The sequence below is a fragment of the Caretta caretta genome, chromosome 17 (genome assembly GCF_965140235.1).
Source record: "Caretta caretta isolate rCarCar2 chromosome 17, rCarCar1.hap1, whole genome shotgun sequence".
NCBI classification, from domain to species: Eukaryota; Metazoa; Chordata; order Testudines; family Cheloniidae; genus Caretta; species Caretta caretta.
Window position 1 is genome coordinate 32,953 of NC_134222.1, and position 25,312 is coordinate 58,264.

Below are 25,312 nucleotides of genomic sequence, written 5' to 3' on the forward strand. Positions count from 1 at the left end.
TTGATCCCCAACTCTGGGCAAAAAAAATTGGTAGAATCTGTCAACCTTGAGGAAAAGCTGGTTTGGGGTTTTGTTTGTTTTTTCTATTGGCCCTCCTTTCCTGTCCTGCTCCCTTGGGGACGCAGGAACCTCTTGCTCATATGACCCTGAATTTGGATAAGTAACCCTATCCTGTGTTCCCATGAGGCACACTAAATTTCAAGGCAGTCCAAGCAATCGTGGATTTTAGAACTTGTCATTTTTTAAACAAAAAGATGTTGTTAATCTTAACTATAGCAGAGTTGGCCCTTCTGTAGTAAGAGAATGACATGAAATCTAAAGAGACAAAGAATGGGCTGCTTTAAGGGTGGTTATGCCTTCTGACTACGCTCTGAAAATGAAGTGGAATGGTAAGTATTTTACCCCAGAATAGGTTTCCAGACTTAGGAGGTGTTAAACCCCCCTCCCCATAAAAAATCTTCCAGTATTGCTCCTGTGAGTAATTATCCCCATTTTACAGATGGGGAAACTGACTCAGAAGTGATTTGTCCATTGTCAGAAAGGGAATTTGTCTCAACCTGAGAGATGAGTTGAAGGGTCTCTGGCTCTGACCTGTGCTTAGATTACTAGAACACCCTTCCACATAATGTCTCATCCCTCCCACAAAAAATATAAATTGTTAAATTCTAGATAGTTTTTTGTCTTCAGCCCACGCCTCCACTTCCTGATCAAAGGGAAAGATTTGGATTGCTGCTTTGACCTCCTGAGCAGGACAGAACAGGACAGAGGCCAAGTTGAGACACCATAACTAGTTAAGAAAAAATTCAGCCCTTTGTATGTCTTGACCAAATGAGCCAGCTGAGGGAGTTGGGGGACAGTGCTGCTGATTAGGGTGTGAGAGGAAGAAGGTAGAGAACTACTCTTTCCCTAGTAATACTGGATTGGAGGTGGTGGGGGAAGGTGAGAGAGTCATTCTCCAAGTAGCCTCATGCTGGAACTTTTGCCAGGAGCTGTCTCCTTTGACAGCAAGTTTACCTTGGTAGCTTGACACCTGATCCCCCCACATTATTCCCTCCTTGAGTATTGTTCCACCAGAAGATGAGGGCAATGTGCTACTGGAACTGGCTCCTGCAGGAACAGACCTGGAAGATAATGGTTTTACCTCTACAAACAAATATTTCCCTTGCTATTATAATGTGTTCTTGTTCCTTGCGATAATATCAGAGTACCTCACACATCAATTTATCCTCATTACAACCTCTGTGAGGTACGAAAGTGTAGTAAACACTTAAAAGTTTAATAGATTTTTTTTATTTTTTTTTCTAAGGCCAGAGAGGAACTATATGTTAATCTAATCTGACTTCCTGTATCACATGGGCCTTGGAACTTTACCTAATAATACCTGTTAGTTAAGGGAATTATTCTTCCCTGCTATGTAAGTAAACCCTATCAAGCTCAATAACTTGTGGTTGAACTAGAGGATTCCTGCTTTACAGACTCTAAATGATGGAAAATTTACCATTTTCCTTGTGGCTGTGTTATTATTTAAACTAATTGTTAAAAAGTTACATTTTTCTAACTCTGACTTCTAGCTATGGGGTGTTATGACCTTTTTTGCTACAATTTATGTGGTATGTGTATATGTGGTAATATGTGGTATGTCCTCTCTGTTTCTAGGTATTTAGCTGGGGATTGTGTTGCTTCCTAATATTCTTTGATAAGCTAACTAGATTGAGCTGCTTAAGTTTTTCATTGTAAAGAGTTTCAGAGTAGCAGCCGTGTTAGTCTGTATCCACAAAAAGAACAGGCGTACTTGTGGCATCTTAGAGACTAACAAATTTATTAGAGCATAAACTTTCGTGAGCTACAGCTCACTTCGTCAGATGCATACTGTGGAAAGTATAGAAGATCTTTTATACACACAAAGCATGAAAAAATACCTCCCCCCATCCCACTCTCCTGCTGGTAATAGCTTATCTAAAGTGATCACTCTCCTTAAAATGTGTAAGATAATCAAGGTGGGCCATTTCCAGCACAAATCCGGGGTTTAACAAGAACGTCTGGGGGGGTAGGAAAAAACAAGGGGAAATAGGTTACCTTGTATAATCACTTAGCCACTCCCACTCTCTATTCGAGCCTAAGTTAATTATATCCAATTTGCAAATGAATTCCAATTCAACAGTTTCTCGCTGGAGTCTGGATTTGAATTTTTGTTGTTGTAATATCGCAACTTTCATGTCTGTAATCACGTGACCAGAGAGATTGAAGGATGACCCAGCACTCTCACAAATCTTGGGAGACAGGCCAGTCCTTGCCTACAGACAGCCCCCCCATCTGAAGCAAATACTCACCAGCAACCACATACCACACAACAGAACCACTAACCCAGGAACCTATCCTTGCAACAAAGCCCATTGCCAACTGTGCCCACATATCTATTCAGGGGACACCATCACAGGGCCTAATAACATCAGCCACACTATCAGAGGCTCGTTCACCTGCACATCCACCAATGTGATATATGCCATCATGTGCCAGCAATGCCCCTCTGCCATGTACATTGGTCAAACTGGACAGTCTCTACGTAAAAGAATAAATGGACACAAATCAGATGTCAAGAATTATAACATTCATAAACCAGTTGGAGAACACTTCAATCTCTCTGGTCACGCGATTACAGACATGAAAGTTGCGATATTACAACAAAAAAACTTCAAATCCAGACTCCAGCGAGAAACTGTTGAATTGGAATTCATTTGCAAATTGGATACAATTAACTTAGGCTTGAATAGAGAGTGGGAGTGGCTAAGTCATTATGCAAGGTAACCTATTTCCCCTTGTTTTTTCCTCCCCCCCCCCCCCCCTGAAGTTCTTGTTAAACCCTGGATTTGTGCTGGAAAAGGCCCACCTTGATTATCATACACATTGTAAGGAGAGTGATCACTTTAGATAAGCTGCTACCAGCAGGAGAGTGGGGTGGGGGGAGGTATTTTTTCATGCTTTGTGTGTATAAAAGATCTTCTACACTTTCCACAGTATGCATCCGATGAAGTGAGCTGTAGCTCACGAAAGCTTATGCTCAAATAAATTGGTTAGTCTCTAAGGTGCCACAAGTACTCCTTTTCTTTCTGTAAAGAGTGCTTTCCAGAGTCACTTTTTTTTTTGTAGCTATCCTGTGATCTTTCGCCCGTTTTTCAACATAACTTTGAAAGTGCATGTGCTGGAAAAGGACACACTATTTTGGTAGGTTTCAGAGTGCTGTATACAAAGGTATTATCGCTTCCCTTCTACTCATCCAAAGATCATGTTAGCTGCAGTATTTTACTGGGAGCTAATAGTCTCTTGGTTATCTACAATAACCTTTATATCCTCCTAGGGCTTGTCTTCACATCATCAGTTATCTTGAGTTAGTACCACTTGAATTATTGCAGACATGCTTCAAAACAATACTGGAGTTAAACAGAGTGATTAATTAGCAGCACAGTTGTTGGATTAGCGGCTGATGAATTGTTGTTTGCTGTTGCATCCACACTGCATTACTAGCTCCAGTATCAGCATCGCTGGAGCATTAACACATCCCAAAAGGCCTTCTAGCTGGAGTTTAAAGCACCACTTAACGTGAGTTAGAAATTTTTGTGTGTGGACAGGAGTTAGGGGTAACACTAGATTTATAACTTGAGCTAACTGCAGTGAAGACACACCCTTAGAATCACTGCTCTGCAGGATACAGTTCTTCCAACTCCTACTCCCCCATTGATTTCAGAGGGGCCGCTCATGGAGTTAGGTGTTACTCAGTGTGAGAGAGGCCGGGTCTACACTACAAAATTAAGTCAATGTAAGCGGCCTAGTGCCAACCTAGCTGTCCATGTGTATGCTTAAATTTGTCTCCTGCCAAGTATATGCCCCAATACAGCGATGCAGTAAAACCACCTCCCTGAAAGGCGTTAAGCCATGGGGTGGTTGATGTACTGCGAATGTAGACTGTCCTCTAGCAACTGTACTACAATGCCTGACACTGACCCCCTCTGGTCACAGTTGTGAACTTCACTGCCCAGGGGATACAGAGAATGGAAGCCACTCTGCATATTTTTGAAATGCATTTTCCTGATTGCCCAGCTTGGCGAACACACCTTGCAGCCCTCCCGTGTTGTGTGCAGCTGCCCAACCGATCACGCTGGCTACATGCTCCAGATGTGTTCCTGCCTGAAGTAGACAGGAGGTATGGGTATTGGATCAGCTATGGAGCAGATGTAGAAACGTGGACATCTATGAACAGATTGCACGGGGGATGCAGCAGAAGGGGTACAACAGCAGTGTCACGTGAAAGCCAAGGAACTGCAGCAGGCATATCAGAAGGCCAGGGAGGCCAACAGTTGATTTAGTGGTAAGGTGCAGACCTGCTGCTTGTACAATGAGCTCCATGTCAGACTTGGCGGAGACCTCACCAGCACACTGCAGAGCACCATGGATACCTCGGTGGAGCCAGAGAGACAAACCCCTGCTGTGAACGGTGAGGAGGATGAGGGACATGTGACCTGAGGGTCAAGCTAAGCCTCAAGCCAGGATCTGTAAGAGACTCCACTGCAGTCTCATCAGTCCCAGCAGCTAAGCACAGGCGAGTCTGATGCAGGGGAAGGAACCTTAGGTAAGTGTGTGAATGCATTTCCCATTACAATGTTTAAATGTACAAATGGTGCCCCATCCCAACTTAACAGGACCCAAGTAGTGACGTTTAATTTACTTATACTAGAAGTGGTAACTGTCCAAAAAAAAGAAAGGTAGAGCTGTTATCTGCAGTTCATTGCCCCGTAGATTTAAGGGTGGAGGGTGGCATATGGATCAGTTTGTTTATGTACACAGACATTCCTGGAATTCTCCAGAGAGATCTCAATGAAACTTTTGTGAGGGCACTCAGCAATTCTCTCTTGACAGTTTCTAGGGATGTCAGCCTTATTTCTTCCTCTATGGTAAGATACTTTCCCATACCAGTCCGCGACTTTGGCAATCACCACTGCAGCAAAGGCTAGTGTATGTGGGGCCAGGCAGCTTCAGTACACCAGCAGCAGCTGTGCTGTCTGTGCCTATGTTACCCTCAGGAGTGAGATATCAGCTAAAATTACCACCGTGTCTTTTCCATGCCTTTTCCATGGGCATAAGTGTAGGGCAACAGAGGCTGAAAATTTGTTTTGTGCAACCGAATTCCCTTCCCCTCCAATGCCTCTGCTCGGCCATACTCAACATGGCTGGGGCTGGGGCTGGTGAGCACTGCTGTGCACAGGCACTCCCAGGCTGAAGTGTCAATAACCGTTCCTTGTTTAAAACTTTAAGGGAGCCAAGGGAAGGGTGTTATGAAACATAACTTTCACTTTTCCTGGTGTTATACACAGAATACCTCTGTATGTTTTGTCTGTAGCTGCTGCTGTTGTGGTGTTGAGAGGTCCTCCCTACACACCCATGGAACGTCTGACCATGATAAGGAGGAGAAAGAAGAGGATATGTGCAGAGAGATCCTGCAAGCTAGTGCTGCATCGGATCACGAAAAGAGGGCCTGGAGGGTGAATGTTGCAGACAGTATGGAGAGGGAAAGAGTGGATAGGAGAAGGAAATGTACCAGGACATAATGGGCCTTCTTCATCAGCAAACACAAATCCTTTAGACCTAAGTTCCTTTTAAGCTGCGCAGCCATGCAGCAGCCTGTTTACTGCTGCCCCGCTGACCTGCCGCGGCCAGGGGAGGGGTGCGCCATAGGCGCCCACTTCCCTTGTAACTAGGGGGGTACATGACCCCCACCTCCGCTCCGGGCCCCGCCCCTACTCCACCTCTTCCCCCAAGTCCCTGCCCGCATCCCGCTTCTTCCCTGCCTCCTCCCCCGAGTGTGCCCTGTCCCCACTCCTCCCCCTCCCTCCCTCCCGCAGCTTTCTACACACTGCAAAACAGCTGTTAGCAGGGGTGGGAGGTGCTGGGAGGGAGGAGTTGGTCAGCGGGGCTGCTGGCAGGTGAGAGGCACTGGGGGGCGGGGGTAGCTTGGCTGCTGGAGAGTGCTGCTGAGCAGCACCCGATAATTTTCTCTCTGGTTGCTCCAGCCCTGGAGTACCCATGGAGTCGGCACCCTAGGGGGGCACCCCAACTCAGCCCAGGACCTGCGTGACCGGGGCACCCCTCCTGCAACTCAGCCCCGGCTCAGACCTGCTGGGGGAGGGGTACCTAGCCCACAGCCCCAGCCCCCAAGCTGCCGCGCCGGGAAGAGGCACCTCTTCCCACCCCAGCCCAGGTGCTGCTGCAGGGAGAGAGAGCTGGGGGGAGTCTTCTCTCCCCGCCATAGCCCTGGAGCACCCTCCTGCACCCCAAACCTCTCATCCCCAGCCCCACCGCGGAGCCCTCACCCTATGCACCCCAGCCCTGAGCTCCTCAGCCCCACTCTTATCCCTGCATCCCAAGCCGGAGCCCTCACACCCCTGCACCCCAACCCTCTGCTGCAGCCCTGAGCCCCCCTCCCACACTCCGAACCCCTTGGCCCCACCCCCACCACATTAATTTTGTTATGTGCACCAATATGAAGGTGCTGTGTCACACACAATTTATTCTGTATATGTGTGGGAAAAATTAGAGGGAACACTGCTGCAGACTCTGGTTGACCTACAGGTTCAACAATCATGGGTTCACCTCCCTTTGCAGTCAGTGGAGAACTCCATTTTACACCTTTCTACACCTCCAGCCCCAACTTTCCACGTGGCATCAGGGAATGCATCCATAACCCCTACCACTCCACGCCAGTGGACAGTAAGGAGAACCATAGCTTCACATGCACTGATGTGTGAGAGCCACTATTGCTCTATGTGTAGCCAAAATGAACTGAAAAGGACATGAATGTTCTGTCTCCTTGTTAAGTTCTGTTAATTTATTTCAGAAGTTTTTATTGTATTTGTTTTTTTTAATTGTACCCTAGTTTTTTTTACACTGGTTTTGGTTCTCAATAAAAAATATTTTTTGGTAAATAATTCATCTTTATTACTTCACAACATATGCTGCAGAATGCCTAGCACTTCTGAAAGCATTTACTACTTGTTGTGCAGGTGGACAAAACTTATGGGATCAGTGACAAAAACTCAGTGTAATAATTGTAAATGTACAAAAAGCACTGGAAAATTAATAAGTCCATTAACAAACAGTGTTATATTCATAAATGTACAGCAAGCACCATACAATTCCTAATAGCCACCAAAACTCCATGGCAGATAGAGCACGTTCGCCCCTCCCATCTTACTGTGGCTGACTGTTGAAATGCCCTTTCAAGGCCTCCCCCAGCTGCATAGCTCCACATTGAGCTCTTGTAATAGCCCTTGTGTCTGGCCGTTCAAAGGCAGCAGACAGCCACTCCACATTTTTCCTCCATCCCAGCAGCACCTTTTTCCCCTTTGCCTCACAGATATTATGTAGAATGCAACAGGCAGCTATAACCATTGGGATACTTTTCTCATTCATATCCGGTCTTGAGTAAACAACCCCAGCATCCCTTCAGTCTACCAAAAGCGCATTCAATCTCATTCTGCACCTGCTGAGCCAGTAGTTAAATCTCTTCTTGGTGCTGTCAAGGTGGCTGGTGTATGGCTTCACGAGCCAGGGTTAGGCCAGGTACCCCAGGATCACTGTTGGCATTTCAACATCACTAACAGTAATCCGCCAGTCAGGAAAGAATGTCCCTGCTTGCAGCTTTCTGAACAGTTCTGTGTCCTTAAAGATGCAAGCATCATGCACCTTCCATGACCAGCCAGTGCGGATAGCAGTGGAGCATCTCTGGTGATCCACCAATGTTTGCATAATCTTGGAAAAGTAGCCTGTTCTGTTGATGTACTTGGTGGCAAGGTGGGCTGGTGCCAAAATAGGGATGTGTGTCATCTAACATCCCACTGCAGTTTGGGAACCCCATTGCTGCAAATCCATCCAGTATGTCCTGCACGTTACTGCGAGTCACAGTCCTGCATAGCAGGAGACCATTAATGGCCCCCCATTGTAGATTTTCCAAGTCCAAAGTGATGTCCTACTGACTGGTAGCAATCTGGTGTTGCAAGGTTTTAGAAGGCAATCATCACTCACTTAGCTGACAGTATGGCTATCATTCTAGTCTCCCTGTGCTAGAGGGCTGGGGTGAGTTTGGCATACAGATCCAGGAATGTGGTCTTTTGCATCTGACAGTTCTGCAGCCACTGCTCATCATCCAGACCTGCATTATGATGTGATCCCAGTCAGTGCTTGTTTCTTGGGCACAGAAGCAGCACTCTCTCTGGTCTGCAACTGCTCTGTGAATGCCACCACCATCCTTGAATTGTTTTTTGCTATATCACACAGCAGACTGTCCTCCACAAAATCTTCATGTCACCCAATGCTTACTATGGCTCTGCAAATGCCAGAGGATCATTCATCCTCTGCTTGCAACAGTCATGACAATAGTGCAGAGTTGTTTGGGCTTCATGCTTCTGTCAGAGATGGCAGACAGTGAGAAGTGCTTGTTACTCCTGTGCAACTTGTTTCTACCTCACCAATTTCCCAAAAGGCAGTGTGCTGGAGAATGGCAAGTTTCGCATTAGGATACCTACCTATGGTGCACCACACACTACATTGACACAAACACCTGGTGAGTATGTGAAGTGCCAATGCAAGGAAACAAGTATGTGCATGCACAAGTGATATGCAAACTGCAGTGGCTTTATGCCAACATAACTTGTCAATCAAAGTTTGTAGTGTAGATGTGACCAAAGGATGCCAGAATGTGATCCAGAATGTTTAAGTGATTTGTCCATGAGCACACAAGGAGATTGACAGAAATAGGAATTGAACCCAGAACTTTTGAGTTCCAGATCAGTGTCTCCCTAGGGGTGACAAAGTTTTGATCCAGATAGTCCCCTCTAACTAGCCCACTGAGAGAGAGTTCTTAACCCTGTTGCAGGTGGCCAAATCTGATGCCACTGGCCTTAGATCATCACTTCAGTAGAGCACATTGTTCTCTTCCAACTTGGAAGCCTTCTCTTTAGTTTGGCTAGAAAGGATAGAAATCCATAAGCATGGACTTTCCAAGCAGGTGGCTTATGTTGTGGCATCTCAGAGGCCATCTACAGCTTGAGGTAAAAAGGTTTGCTGTGTGGTACATACAGGCCCAATTGGCCCCTTTTACTTGTCCTGTGCAAAAATGCTTAACACTATCCAGATAAGTTTGGCAGCTATTTCAGGTTATTGTACCCTAGCAGAAGTTAGACTCTACAGCTCTTTGTCATAAGGTTCAGACAGTTCAGGGCAACTGCACCTGTATTTTTCGCTTAGTGGCCCAGTAAGGACATCCACACTCTGGCTGTCAGCTGTTAGCTGTCTTGAGTGGATCCCTGTCCCTCTCCCTTCTGACCCAGGGTATTTCTAGGTTGCACAGTTTCTTGTGTTCACTGTGTATTTCCCAGTACAGATAAGTTGCCCAAGGATACCTGCTTCCTTTCTTTTCAGAGACTAACAGGTGTAATTGCTACAGTTATAAGTAGGACTGTCAAGCAAGTGCAAAAATTAATCGTGCTGCTAATCAATAATAGAATACCATTTATTTAAATATTTTTGGATGTTTTCAACATTTTCAAATACATTTATTTCAATTACAACATAGAATACAAAGTGTACAGTGCTCACTTTATATTTATTTTTATTACAAATATTTGCACTGTAAAAATAAAAGAAATAGTATTTTTCAATTCCCCCATTGCAAGTACTGTAGTGCAATTTCTTTATCATGAAAGTTGAATTCATAAATGTAAAATTATGTAAAAAAAACCCCTGCATTCAAAAATAAAACAATGTAAAACTTTAGAGCCTACAAATCCACTCAGTCCTGCTTCTTGTTCAGCCAATTGCTCAGACAAACAGATTTGTTTACAAGGAGATAATGCTGCCCACTTCTTGTTTACAATGTCACCTGAAGGTTAAAACAGGCGTTCACGTGGCACTGTTGTAGCTAACGTCACAAGATATTTGCGTGCCAGATGCCCTAAAGATTTATGTCTCTTCTTGCTTCAACCATCATTCCAGAGGACATGAATCCATGCTGATGACTGGTTCTGCTCGATAATGATCCAAAGCAGTATGGATCGATGCATGTTCATTTTCATCATCTGAGTCAGATGCCACCAGCAGAAGGTTGATTTTTTTTTTTTTGGTGGTTCAGGTTCTGTAGTTTCCACATTGGACTGTTGCTCTTTAAAAACTTCTGAAAGCATTCTCCACACCTTGTTCCTCTCAGATTTTGGAAGGCACTTCAGATTCTTAGACCTTAGGTCGAGTGCCATAACTATCTTTAGAAATCTCATATTGGTACCACCTTTGCGTTTTGTCAAATCTGCAGTGAAAGTGTTCTTAAAAGAAACAACATATGCTGGGTCATTAGCCAAACCTGCTATAACATGAAATATATGGCAGAACGCGGGTAAAACAGAGCAGGAGACATCCAATTCTTCCCCAAAGAGTTCAGTCACAAATTTAATTAATGCATTTTTTTTAAACGAGCATCATCAGCATGGAAACATGTCCTCTGGAATGGTGGCCGAAGCATGCAGGGGCATACGAATGTTTTAACATGTAAATAACTTGCAAGGCTCGCTACAAAAGTGCCTTGTGGACGCCTGTTCTCACTTTCAGGTGACGTAAATAATCAGGCAGCATTATGTCCCGTATATGTAAACAAACTTTTGTCTTCATGATTGGCTGAACTAGAAGTAGGACTGAGTGGACTTGTAGGCACTAAAGTTTTACATTGTTTTGTTTTTGAGTGAAGTTATGTAACAAAAATTCTACATTTGTACCTTGCACTTTCATGATAAAGAGATTGCACTACAGTACTTGCATTAGGTGAATTTAAAAATACTATTTATTTTGTTTATCATTTTTAGAGTGCAAATATTAGTAATAAAAATAATATAAAGTGAACACTGTACACTTTCTATTCTGTGTTGTAATTGAAAACAATATATTTGAAAATGTAGAAAAACATCCAAAAATATTTAATAAATGTAACTTAAACCTATTGCTTAACAGTGTGATTAATACTGCGATTACTTTTTTAAAATCGCGATTAATTTTTTTGACTTAATCGTGAGAGTTAACTGCGATTAATTGACAGCCCTATTTATAAGTTCTCTACAGTTCTTTCTATGCAAACCTACTTTATTCTTAAGGTAAAAAGCATTATAGAGAAAACATTAAAAATAATAAGGACACCTACACAACTCTAACATGGAGTCTGGCAGGCACAGAACTTCCAACCCTACCCTAAGGATTGGAGCTTTCCGTGGACCAGGCGTCCTGTCCATTTGCTGGATCAGGAAGAAGCCCATGAGCCAGTTTAAAAAACAGGCTATTTGTCCCCAAACCCTTTCTTTGTTGGTCCTAGTTTAAACAACTGTATGCATATCTCTCTGGGTGGGTGGCTTCGACGGGCTGATAATGGAGGAAAGTACATTAGCATCCCTGCTAGAGAAGGTACATACAATGTCCTAACAACACATATATAATTACATTTTTAGTACAATGTTCCCCAAAGGTATTAACTGTAATTCAGTGAGGTTTAACTTAATTTAGTAAATTTCATCTTAATTCCATAAGGTTTGTTCAGGATAATGTAGGATATTGTCACATCTATCACTGTCACATCTATTTCAGTTTATTGTCTCTTAGTAGAAGTCTCTTAACACCACCCCCAATAAAAAGCCCTTGGTCATGGGATATTAATGTGGCCTTGACAAAGCTTATCAAAGTTCTTTTAGAACCACTTATTTCCTATGAGCTCAAGTTCTTTACATGCAGTCATTTTGTGGTGGCAATGACTTTGGTCTAATGACCAAGTTATACCAGTCTTTCCTGAGATAAAGTGGTGCTGCAGAGTTAGTGTTCTCTCCAGTGTGGTATTGGAGTTCCACACTAACGATCCTATTGGCCTGCCAACGTTCTTCCCACACCTGCCTGCCCATTCCAGAGAGACCTTTCTCCATATGCTTGATCTTAAAAGATCCCTGGGAGGACTAAAACCATTAGAAAATCAACACAATTTTTGCTTCATTTGATACCAACACCATAGAGGATCATGTCTTAGTGGATGCCTAATTGCATTTCATACTGGTGTGAAGTCTCCTGCCTCACCCATCCTGCCCTGAGCCCCCGCCGCATCCCTCCTGCACCCCAATCCCCTGCGCTGAGCCACCTCCTGCACTCCGCACCCCCTCCTGCACCCCTGCCTTGAGCCCCTTCCTGCACCTCAACCCCTTGCCCTGAGCCCCTTCCTGCACACCGTACCCCCTCCCACAACCTAACCCCCTGCTCCAGCCCTACATTGATGGCTTTGCATACAATTTTCCCACCAGATGTGGCCCTTAGGCCAAAAAGTCCCGCTCCCCACCCCCCTGCAATAAGGTAAGGGAGGTTAAACTCTCACCACCCACCCCACCAAAAAAGTTTTGTTTTGTTTTGTTATAGGATGTCCCTTACTTTGTTAGATAATTTATACTTATGATTATATATTATAATGTAGGCATTTTGAGAGGTATCTAAATTCATACTTTCCTCTTTGTCTGCCCTATTGGCATTGGTCATGTTGGTTTTGCTCATTTGCTTACATTTCCTTTTGGATATCTCATTTCCGTGTGGATATTTCTTAGTCTGCCAGAATGTGAATCCTGGACTTACTGAGCGTACCTTATAATTTTGCTTCTCTGAAGATATTATCTAGGTGAATTCTCTCACCACAAACACCTCATCCCATAATTCTGAGAGGTACTTTTTTATACCATTTTTCTCTGGTAGTATCTTTTGCTAGTTGATCATCTTTTCTTTCTGGGAGCATTATCTCCTGCTCAGTTGAAGGAACTACTTGGAATATTCAGGAAGTCAGCCTGAGCCAGTGATCCACCCTGGTAATGCTGCCCTTGATGGTCAAAACTGTCTTAAGAGCTAGGGAGAGTTCTTCTAGCCTTGCACTAAGGAACTAAGGCCCAGGAGCAAGAGTTCTGTTAGAGATCCTCTTTGGAGAAACAGATTTACAAGGTAAGCAACTCTTTTTTGATAGAAGGAAAATGGACTAGAATAGGAGCTTGAAGTATGAGTGTGCCCCCTCCTTACTCATCATACTTATTGAAGTGTGAATCTCTTTGTCTCCATTCCTCCCACAACAACTGGTTATACAATATATGGAATATCAGACTTATTGTTTTCTAAATAAAGTGAAGAACTTAAAACCAAGAAAAAAGAGAAACAGACATTTGGACAACTGAAACCAAGATTGGCAATTCATCAGTTGTATGTCCATTCATAATGTATAGTAGTATGGGATGTGATTTATTTAGTTGAATATCTGTTGATACATTTGATATTATGGTTTATAACTCACCTGGCATTTGACAAATGTGAAGAAGGTGACTTATGCTAAGAGAAATTAGAACTAAAAGGTTAATGCACTTGTTGCAATGTTTTGGAAATGTATATTGCTATGTTGATTTGTATAAAATGGGTGTTTATGACTTTCATAAAAAAATACACTTAAAAAAAGGAAGAATAGCCTCATTTGTGTTGGCTCCAAAGCCAAGCTGCTAAAAACTCTTCGTAGTGTTTAGTATCTGTCTTCAAACACTGTCTTAGGGCGTATCTTCACTAGCAACGTTAAAGCGCTGCCACGGTAGAGCTTTAACGTGGCTGTGTAGTTGCAGCACCAGTGCTGGGAGAACGCTCTCCCAGCGCTATAACCCCCCCCCCCCCATCTCCACAAGGGGAGTAGCTCTCCCAGCGCTGGGGGTGCGGCTCCCAGCGCTGGTGCACTGGCTACACTTCCACTTTACAGCGCTGAAACTTGCAGTGCTCAGGGGGATGTTTTTTCACACCTCTCTATATTTTATTGCTCAAAAAATTTGGAGAAATAAACCCGAGCAGCGCTGTAAAGTGGCAGTGTAGTCAAGGCCTTAGTGTGTTTTTTTGACTAACTACTAGTAACTAATTGTAACTGCAACATTGCTCTCTTGATGTAACATTCAGGACAGTGATGCTGTAAAGAGTAGAGGGCTAAAAAAGCTGAACGGTTCATTCTTTATCTTGGGCTTGTACCTAAAATTCATTCTATATCAAATACACAGATGTCTTATACTTTGGAAATGAAAATCCTGTACAGTCCCAAGTGAAAAGCTGAATGTGGGTGAGTTTATAGATGTGGTAGGTCGAAGACACACACAAGAAAGAAACAAAACTTCAGAATAAACTTGGGAGTGAAAATCAGATTCGTATTAAATAGTAAAAATCTTCATTAACACAGAGTTAAGGTTGTTCAGTGATAGCTTCCAGAACATCAAGTTCAGCAAAACTCAAACTTGTGAAAACAAGGAAATACAAAGTTAAGGTAAATGCCCATGCAACTGTAACTCTTCCCCTCTGGAGCTGGAAAGAGCCCTTGGCAATTGTCTACATGTTTTAGGTATAGAGGTACTGAAGAGTGGAAGCAATAGGTCGGGCCGATTGGTAGAGGTGCGTTTGTGATATAAGGAGATCTGTGGATTTGTTTGAGGAATGCAGAGGTGTGATTTTGATATGAGTGTATCTGGCTCTGTGCCCCCATGCGTAGGATCAAATGAAAGAGGCGAATGTGTAACTTGAGGTTCCAGTCTGCATCATTTCAATAGAGAGTTGTGTAGGGTATGTCAGTAGCAGGGTGCTGGGGTTGACTTTTCATGGGTATGGTCAATAGTAAGAAGGGATATGAGAGCAGTCTGTGGATTTAATGATGGGTAAGGGAAGGTATAGGTTTAGGTGGTTTAAAAGGGTGTTAAGTGGTCATTACATTTTACAGGAGTCAACCAGTTAGAGTTGAACTTTGAACGGAAAGATGGTCTTAATCTTAACTATAGCATAAGTGACCCACTGCTTTTTTGTTCTAGTCTGCCTAGCCCCACCTTCCTAGTTTGACAAACTTCACTTCTAAAAATAAGATTCCATTCCATCTGAATAAGATCCACACATTCTACCTCCCGATTCTGGAAGGTACAGGTTACTGTTCACTTCATTATTCTACCATATCAAACTTCAGTTTTCTTCCATGTATGCATATATACAAATCACTAACTATGTACAAAGGTTAGATACAATGAACAACATTATTCTGAAGTATAGTGCTTAATTCTGCATCAAATTATTCATCAGAAACTTCAATAATTTTCATAGAGATTAAGTTTCAATTTGTCACATTTTTATTATATTCTCTTTAATAATGTGCTGCCATTTTTCTTTTAGGGTTGAATCCCTCCAGATTCCGAATAGGTGACCAAGAGTTTGATTCATTACCATCTTTACTGGAATTCTACAAAATACATTATTTGGACACTACAACCTTGATAGAACCTGTTTCCAAATCCAAGCAGAATAGTGGAGTTATACTGAGGCAGGAAGAAGCTGAATATGTGCGAGCTCTCTTTGACTTTAATGGAAATGATGAGGAAGATCTTCCATTTAAGAAAGGAGACATACTGAGAATCCGGGATAAGCCTGAAGAGCAATGGTGGAATGCAGAAGACAGCGATGGAAAGAGGGGAATGATACCTGTTCCTTACGTGGAGAAGTATAGACCTTCCTCTGCTTCAGTATCTACTCTGATTGGAGGTAACCAGGATAGTTCCCACCCACAGCCACTGGGTGGGCCGGAGCCAGGGCCCTATGCCCAACCCAGCATCAACACTCCGCTCCCTAACCTTCAGAATGGCCCTATTTATGCCCGGGTTATCCAGAAGCGAGTCCCTAATGCCTACGACAAGACAGCCTTGGCTTTGGAGGTACATAATGGGCAAAAATTAGAAAGAAGAGATTTGTTCAAGGGATTTCCCTTTCAAACACATAGCCTTTGTAGGAATGCTGAGAGGGAGAAAGCATTTTAATATTACTCTTGATGTAAAACTAATAACTAGTTTAATGTTTTGGATGGAGACTTTATTTGAAATCTATTATAAATGACTAGAGAAGGTTCTGATAATTTATATTATAAAATGTTTAGGGTATTATATTCGCTGAACAAATAACCTATTTCACTTCAAGCATTACTAATATAGCAAGGCTTCCCCATCCACATTCTTATTCACTTCTTCATGCTTCTGAGTTTTTTTCCCCAATAACAAAGTTAAGAGTTCATAAACTGGTTAGTTTGGATACTTGGGCACAGACTCTTTCCATTCCTAAGTAGGGATGCTGACTTCTCTCCCACACCTCCAGTTTAATAATACAAATGGTTCTATGGCAGGATTTATGTATGAGCTCCTTTAATAACACACTAAGATGGTGCTGATCATGCATGTGGTTTATCTAGAACATCACACACTGAAATAAGAGCACCTTTTAGGTGATTGCTTTTTCAGTACCTCCCTGTGTTTCATGTAGTCCTGGTAACTCTACATGTGGAAAGCATTGGGACGAGTGGATGCAGGATGCTTCTTGATGCATCACCACTTTTCCTTAAAGGGATTAATCATTTTTTGATTGTACATTCAAATAGTCATACATGAATTCTTTTCTTTTTTCCTTTAAAATGAAATGCCAAGGAAATAGGAGTACTGTATAGACACACTTCAACTAGATATCCTTAAAGTGAAGCTTGAGGGAATTGGGAGCAGGGCCTTCTCAGTGGTAGGCTCTCCTCTCAGGATGGCATGTAAAATGCATCTCTTTATCCAGGCTTTCCTTTAACTACAGTCTCTGGATTTTCTTTATTTAATCTGCTTCCTGTTGTCCACCATCTTGGATTCTTTCAGGGAAACTGAGACAGTTTCTGTGAGGAGGCACAGAGGAAGCGCTCCCAATTCTTGTGATATTTAGTTTTGTCTTGCATGGTATAAAATGTACCTAAATACCTCAGTGATGTGGACACTATACATAATTACAACATTATGAATAATGTTGTCATAGCAACAGTAGAAGTAATGTGGTGTTAATCAGATTATAGATGCATAACCTGGAAAATCCAAAACTTTTTTTCCTAAAGATATTGTAACTTGGCCAGGGTGCACGCATGTAACTTGTTACTATATATGTTGTTGCATTTATGCTTTAAAGGTGAAATGGAAAGCTAAAATAAAAATTTAAGTAAATCAAGAAATGTGCCTAGAATTAACCCACAAACAATTTTTCCAGGGTTTGAGGGACACTCAGCACATAGTTTTTAATTTTTAGAATTTCACAAAGCCCTAAAATTGTTTACTTTTCTGGGTTTACTGGAGACGGGCCCAGAATGATGGATTCTGGGATATCATAGGTACCAGATGTACAAAAGCTCCGATATTGATGTTGTGGCATCTCTAGCAAACCAAAAAGAGCAGGTTTCAGAGTAACAGCCATGTTAGTCTGTATTCGCAAAAAGAAAAGGAGTACTTGTGGCACCTTAGAGACTAACCAATTTATTTGAGCATGAGCTTTCGTGAGCTACAGCTCACTTCATCGGATGCATACCGTGGAAGTTTCCACGGTATGCATCCGATGAAGTGAGCTGTAGCTCACGAAAGCTCATGCTCAAATAAATTGGTTAGTCTCTAAGGTGCCACAAGTACTCCTTTTCTTTTTGCAAAAAGAGCAGGTTTTTTTTCCCCCCCCGCAAAGTTCAGTGAAATTTTAAATTATGTGTTGAGTGACACCATACCCTCCAATATCTCTAGCAGCCTTATTAGTGGGTACAGTTGTCACACATTTCTGGACTTCCCGCTTTAGGTTTAGTTCACATTTAAGGGAAAATTCCAGTGCAAAATTAAAGCTTATAAGTAAACTTTAATTATAAAGAATTAAGCTCTGAAGAAAATGTATGTTAAAATTAAATGTACATTAACAGAAAGCTGCTGTGTTGATTGGTGATACAAAGTGGGATTGAAAGTATTTATTTTCCCTTAGAAAGCACTGGAAATGTAGGTTGTCTTGTGCAGTCCTTTTATAAGGGGCAAATTACATGCAGGTGCCTTGGGCAGGTCTTCCAGTAGTAGAGTTCATGGGATTGGACACTCATCCCTTCATGATAAATGACCTATCAGCCTGCCAGAGTTTGTAGGGTCTCCATGGAGACCTTTTCTGCCCTGTTCCAAATGAATTTAGAGAATACCACTGGCACAGGGGTTCTTAAACTTCATTGCACCGCGACCCCCTTATGATAACAAAAATTACTACATGACCCCAGGAGGGGGGATCAAAGCCTGAGCCCGCCCGAGCCCCACTGCCTTGGGCGGGGGCAGTGGGGGAAGCTGAAGCCCAAGGACTTCAGCCTCAGGCATGGGGGAGCATGTAACCTAAGCCCCACCACCTGGAGCTGAAGCCTTTGGACTTTGGCTTTGGCCCTGGGTGGTGGGGCTCCAGCTTTGGCTTTGGCTAACACCAAAGCCCTGGCAACCCCATTAAAACGGGGTTTCGACCCACTTTGGGGTCCAGACCTAAAGTTTGAGAACTGCTGAAATCTTCTTTCCTAACTAAAGCCATGAAGTTGTAGTGTCACAGGGTCTGCTCACCACTAGTGTGCCTCCTCCAGTTCACTCTGGGGATTAGCTGATTTCAGGTCCAATGCCTCTTTTCCATCTCTCACCACATACCCTGCCTTCTCTTCCTGGCTCTCAGCAAGGCAAGATGCTTTGTGGTCGTAGCTGAGCCCTCTGGCCAAGTCAGATGTGTCCTCCCCTTCCGGTATCAAAGTCTCTTTGTGTGAACGGGCTCAGGCAGTCTTCCCATTCACTGCCCAGCCAGTGCCACTTCCCCAGTAGCTGGTAGGGGAACTTGGGCCTACCCCCCTACTCCAAGTTCCAGCTCAGGGTTCCTCTAATCACCAGCCAAGGTCTGTTCCATTCTGGACCTTACTGCCTCTTCCCTGGACCTTTCCTAACCTTCTGACTCCCCCTTCTCTGGGTTTGTTAGCTTCAAAGCTCCTTCCTCCCACGGAGTGACTGTAGGGTACTTCCCTGCAGCCTCCTTCTGCTGCCAACTTCCCATCTTTATAAACCCAGCCCAGCTCGTTCCTCCTCAGCTGGGCTCCCTTATTATTCAGTCAAGGCAGGAGTGCTGGAACAATTTGTATACTGGGGGTGCTGAAAGCCATTGAACCAAACTGTCAACCCTGTATACAATGAAAACTACTTCAAGCCAGGGGGTGCAGCAGCACCCCCAGTTCCAGCATCTATGAGTCAGGGGATTACTAAGACACCTGATTCCCCTCAGCTGTGGCCTGTGTGGTTAATTGACCCCCTTTTTATCCTACATTATCCCCTTCCAGGCAAGCATGGGTGAACACCCCATAACACCCTAGAGACTCAGCTGTTTAAAATAGGGGGTGGGGATTGCACTGATTGTGCTTGACAAGTTAAGGATTTAACTAAGATTGGATTCCCTTTTTCATAGAATCCTAGAAATGTAGAGCTGGAAGGGATCTCCAGAGATCATCTAGTCTGCGCACATGCTGAGCCAGGACCAAGTATACCTAGACCATCCCTGACAGGGGTTTTTCTAACTTGTTCTTAAAAACTTTGAATGGTGGGAATTGCACAACCTCCCTTGGTAACCTATTCCAGTGATTAACTATCCTCATATTTAGAAAGCTTTTCCTAATATCTGATCTAAATTTTCATTGCTGCAAATTAAGCCTGTTACTTGTTCTCCTACTACCTTTCAGTGGACATGGAGAACAATTAATCACTGTCCTCTTTATAGCAGCCCTTGACATATTTGAAGACTTGTCCTTCTTCGGTTGTCTTTTCTCAAGATTAACATGAGTCCATTTTTTTAACCTTTCCTCATAGGTCAGGTTTTTTAAACCTTTGATCATATTTGTAGTTCTCCTCTAGACTCTCTCCAGTTTCTCCTTTCCTCAAACATAGCACCTAAAACTGGACACAGTACCCAATCGGAGGCCTCACCTGTGCTGAGTATAGTAGGACAATTACCTCCTATGTCTTACATACAACACTTTTGTTAATACACCCCAGAATTTTCATCTAATTGTTGGCTCATATTCAATTTGTAATCCACTATAACCCCTAGATCCTTTTCAGCAATACAGTTGCCTAGCCAGTTATTCCCTGTTTTGTATTTGTGCATAAATTTTTTACTTCCTCATTGTAGTACTTTGCACTTATCTATACTGAATATCATAGTGTTGATTTCAGACCAGTTCTCCAATTTGTCATGGTCATTTTGAATTCTAATCCTGTCCTCCAAAGTACTTCCAAGTTCCAACCTCTCCCAGCTTGGTGTCATCGGCAAATTTTATAAGCATATTCTCACTCCATTATCTAAGTCACTAATGAGAATACTGAATAGTACTGGACCCAGGACAAACCCCTGTGGGATCCCACTGGGTGGATCCTCCCAGTTTGACAGCAAATCATTGATAACTATTTTTTGAATGTTTTTTCAATCAGTTGTGCACCCATTTTATAGTACCTTCATCTAGTTTGCTTATTTTATTTACATTTGAACTACCATGTATGTAGGGCTTAAAATTTTTGTGAAACATCTACTAGCCCAAGGGCTGAGCCTACCGAGGATGCAAAATACCAATTCTGCCATGTCCCCCACAATTTAAAGAAATACAAATAGTTGTATGGTTCTTGTTCTTTCTCTAGTATTGGCAATTCTGATTTTTAAAAAATTGCCCTTACATTTCTCTTCTCCCTTCCTGGCTTCACTCCACATTTTTTTTGTCTCAAATAGATCACTGTGTATCTTACTGAGTTGTTTCCACTGTGTGTTTCGTTTCCCTATACCCTGTGCACTCTACCTCCTCCCAAATATTAGTCTTGATCTCTTCCCCCATCTGTCTCTTAGTACCATATTCCTCTAATTTCCTTAAATCTTTCTCTTTTCTCTCCAGTATACACTGTACCCTATTTGTGCATCTGTACCCTACCCTGGTCATGCACCTACTCTGTCTGCACTGTGTCTGCTGTCTAAGGAGACAGCACTCCATTGACTTATATTCAGTTAATATTTGGAAAAATTTCCACATAGCCATAAGGGCAAGAGACTAATGTTTTTTAAGGAAAGCTTTGATCCTGCAGAGGCTGACTGTGCTGCTTGGGAAAATTTTCTGCTTGCCCCAGGCAAGTGGCTTTTTCAAGCCCTGTATTTGTGATCCAGACTACAAATAGTACTTTTGTACTGCCTCCATAAGATTAAAAGTAGTGTATTTTAGAAAAGCCCAAGAAAAGAGCTGATCTCTGGAGGAAGTGACACCCTGACAAAGGATATACTGAATATTGGAAGAAAGATAGAATATGCATATCAGATGTTGTAAAATTAAAGCTATGTTGATATGCATAAATGTTCACTTTCAAACATAGTCAAGGAAATGAAGGTTTAGAATCTCACTAAGGATGTAAATGATCTTGAAATACCGTCAACCCCTCTTCCTCATTACTTTGTTACAAAGGGTATACCTTGTTTAGATCCTTTATGGAGCACTAGTGGGACTCTGTGTAACTCTCTTTATCTTTGGGCCAGTGGAGATCATTATGTGGTAAATGCCTGGTTTTTGCTGTAAAAGTATATCAGCTACAGCTAGTGTAATGAAGATGGTGTTAAAGTTCTGAGGTAACTGCACCTCTGACCTTGTGGCCTCCTTGAGGGCACTATTCTCAGGCCTCTTGCCATTTCCTTTTTCGCAGCAGGAACCTATATTCTTCTCCCTCCAGACAAGGGATTTAGGCTGCAATTTCCTCCTACAGCTCACTAGGATCACTTTAGCACAGTGGTTCTCAAACTGGGGGTCAGGACCCCTCAAGGGGTCGCAAGGTTATTACATGGGGGGGTTGCGAGCCGTCAGCCTCCACCCCAAACCCCGTTTTGCCTCCAGCATTTATAATGGTGATAAATATATTTAAAAGTGTTTTTAATTTATAAGGGGGGTTGCACTCAGAGGCTTGCTATGTGAAAGGGGTCACCAGTACAAAAGTTTGAGAACCACTGCTTTAGCAAGTCTGAATTAAGTTCAGCAACTACTTTCCTGCTACCTTCTGCGGGCTATGACGGTTAATCAGTGGCCAACCAGCCTTCATGAAGCAAAGTATTTATATAGAGAAAACAAAAAACAGCTTATATATATTCCAGTCTTACTAGGTGTCAGCAATCTTCCACATGGGGACCCTGGTGTGTTTGAAAATCCATCAAACCATTTCAGCAAGGTTTGCCCCAGTTGGTTACAGTTTCATTTTAGATCTTGGATCCAATGAGTGATACCTCCCGCCCCCCACCCATAGCAAGCTGACCACTAAATACAGTTCTCATTTCTTTGTCTGCTGGGCCTCTTGAACTGGGTCAAAAGCAGTATATGCAGTTTACCGCAAGGTGTAGTACTTCTGCAAACTTGTTAACCTGCCTAGAGATGTGTAGTAATTACCCTTAGAGACAGAGGTTCCTAATAGTTCATTCCTGTTTAGTGACTTCCCTTCAGTTACTGTATTGCTTGTCTTGTTTCAAGAAGGAAATTAACCTCTTTACACCCAGCAGAGAACAATACAAGGTGAGAGGGAAAACTGAGTTGCACGTATTCTTTCATAAATATAAATGTTTCCCAATTCTCTACAAATGGGATCGATAAACTCTCTGGAAAACCATTCTTTAAGGACATCTAAGCAAAGACAGAGCACTGTCTTCTTTTGTGCATTACCAGACTCTGTCAAATATTTGAAACAAAAGCATTGGAATGCCAAGTTTTGAAGCCGATTTAAGAAGCTCTAACTTAACTTTGATTGGTTATTGAGAGTTAAATTGTTAATTTAAAAACAAATTAAAAGCTATTGTAATAACTTGGAAACTGATTATGCCTGCTTTCCAGTGAGGTGAAGATTTTTTTCACTCTTACTTTGCTTTATCAATCTAAAGAGATTGGAAGTATTACTGACAGGTCACATCCAAATGAGAGAGCGCTCCATTCACTAAATGGAGATAGTGAAACAGGGACAAAGACTACTAAAATATAGAAATCTCCCCTTTTGATAACCTTCATTGAAAGTCTCTAAACCAGAACAACTATTTTTCTTAACTGTGTACAGTGGGACTGTGTGCCAAAGGGACAAGTTAAATTTGCCTTGGGAACCATAATTCTTACTTTACTGACTCTGGTTGCTATTTGAAATATATAACAATGCACTAAAGAGGCTTTATCATTTTCATATTGTACATTCTTGTGAGGAATGGGCAAGGGAACACTTCTATTAAAAAAGAAAAAAAAAAGAGGTGCCAAGATAAGTTACTACAAGATTTATAATATAAAAAAACCTTAAAAACCAAATTATCTGTTTTGTAGTATATTGTACCTAGAATTTAATTATAGATTGTTATCTAATCACAAGCTTTGCCTGTTATTGCTTACCATCTAAACATATTGATCCATATATACTGGTGTCTCACAGCCCATTTTTCAGGTTATGCCAGCACAGAGGAATTGCAAAACAGCCATAAAGCCCCTTGAGAATACTTCCAGTACAGTGGGATTCCGACAAGCTCAGAGCTGGCTCCATTGTCTCCATGCCTCCCCCAGTGCAGAGTGCACTAGTAGAAGCAGGAAGTCAAAGTGGGAGGGCATGGCTGAGGGGTACCCCTTTGCTCCATCTGTTTCCCAGTGCTGCTAGTTCTTCATTCACCACCAGGTGCTGCAATGTCTTCAAGGCTACCCCAGTGGTTCTCAACCTTTCCAGACTACTGTACCCCTTTCTGGAGTCTGATTTGTCTTGCACATCCCAAGTTTCACCTCACTTAAAAACTACTTAGTTACAAAAACAGACATAAAAATATGAAAGGGTTACAGCACACTATTACTGAAAAAATTGCTAACTTTCTCATTTTCTCTGTATGAAATTTTAGTTTGTACTTACTTCTCTAGTGCTTTTTATGTAACCTGTTGTAAAACTAGGCAAATATCTAGAAGATTTGATGTATCTCCTGGAAGACCTCTGTGTACCCCCTGGGGTACGCATACCCCTGGTTGAGAACCCCTGGGCTACCCTAACCTGCAGTCCCAGGATAGGAGAGATGCAAACCACCTCTGTTCCTGTGTGGTGAGCTCTGAATTGTCTCTCTTCAGCACTCTCACTTCATTTCCAATTATCCCTTTTGAAATTCACATACACTGTCACATCTAGAACAGAAGATTTAACCATATCAGAGAAAATATTTGAATCTATGGAAAAACTTGATTATAACACATTGGTAAAACCTTTGTTATACTAAAGGCAAAATAAACTGAAAGTAGGTTTCTGGAACATTTCAACAATGGATGAAACAACAAAAGCTGTGCAGGTGATGAAAGAAATGGAGACACACAATTTTGAAATTCTTGAAGTACATTAATGTCAATGGCCAAGAGCTGATCATAGAATCATAGAATATCAGGGTTGGAAGGGACCCCAGAAGGTCATCTAGTCCAACCCCCTGCTCAAAGCAGGACCAATTAATAAATTGATAAAAAGCATTTTTTAAAAAAAGGTCAGTGTAATTGGGAAGGCAAGATGGTTAGTGCTCAGGAATAGCATTAACTATGACTTCCAAAGAAAAAAATCATATAGACAGTGGGAGCTGATTAACAGCAGATTGTTTCAAACATGATACGAATATGACAATTATACAGTGTTATGCACCAACAGACAACAACAGTAAGATCAATGATCATTTCTACAGTTGCCAACAAACTCTGACAATATTCCCAAGCATGACATTTGCTTAATAATGGTGGACTTCAGTGCCAACATTGGGGATTATGATGACAGAATGGATAAAGCAATGGGCAAGCATGACCTTGGTTTCTAAAATCAGAATGGAGAAAGACTGATAGAACTGTCTGGTATCAGGGCTTGTAATTGATGGAACACTATTCTCAGACAAAGTTATACATAAAGTAACTTGGACTTTCCCAGATGGAATGGCAGCATTAGATGGCAAAGGAGTTTTAAAGCTCTCAACAGCTATTCTGGAAAAATTTCATTTGCTAATGAAAGCAGTGTTAACATACTATATCTGCCTCATAGCGTGTTGCAGCATTTCAGTCTGGAGGTGATGAATATATGGATCATTTTGGCCAGATCATCATCTGGGAGCTAGGTGTGAAGTTCTACTTGCCAGCTGAAGGTAGAAAAAGGCATATTTCACCACTGATACAACATGGGTGTCTTGATCTAGTGATGAGCTGAACAGGACTTGAAGCTTTGTACCATTTTGATGAATAGGGGTTAGATGCTTTCTGTGGAAGGGGAAGATCAGCGTCTTGGTTAGTTGTCTGAAACATTTTCCCCTTTTCCTAACTACTGTTGCTTAAACTAAACTCAGGCAAGAC

The 25,312-nt window shown here is 42.3% G+C and overlaps 1 protein-coding gene across 2 annotated transcripts in view; it reads left to right on the plus strand.

Annotated features, from left to right (window-relative positions):
- CRK (CRK proto-oncogene, adaptor protein) overlaps positions 1-25,312 on the plus strand; it is a 50,506-nt gene that overhangs the window by 14,938 nt on the left and 10,256 nt on the right. The window contains exon 2 of one of the 2 annotated variants that reach the window (XM_048823759.2): positions 15,271-15,806. In XM_048823759.2, the coding sequence (XP_048679716.1) occupies positions 15,271-15,806 (536 nt within the window). The remainder of the gene's footprint in view (positions 1-15,270; positions 15,807-25,312) is intronic. The other variant, XM_048823760.2, reaches the window with a different exon arrangement.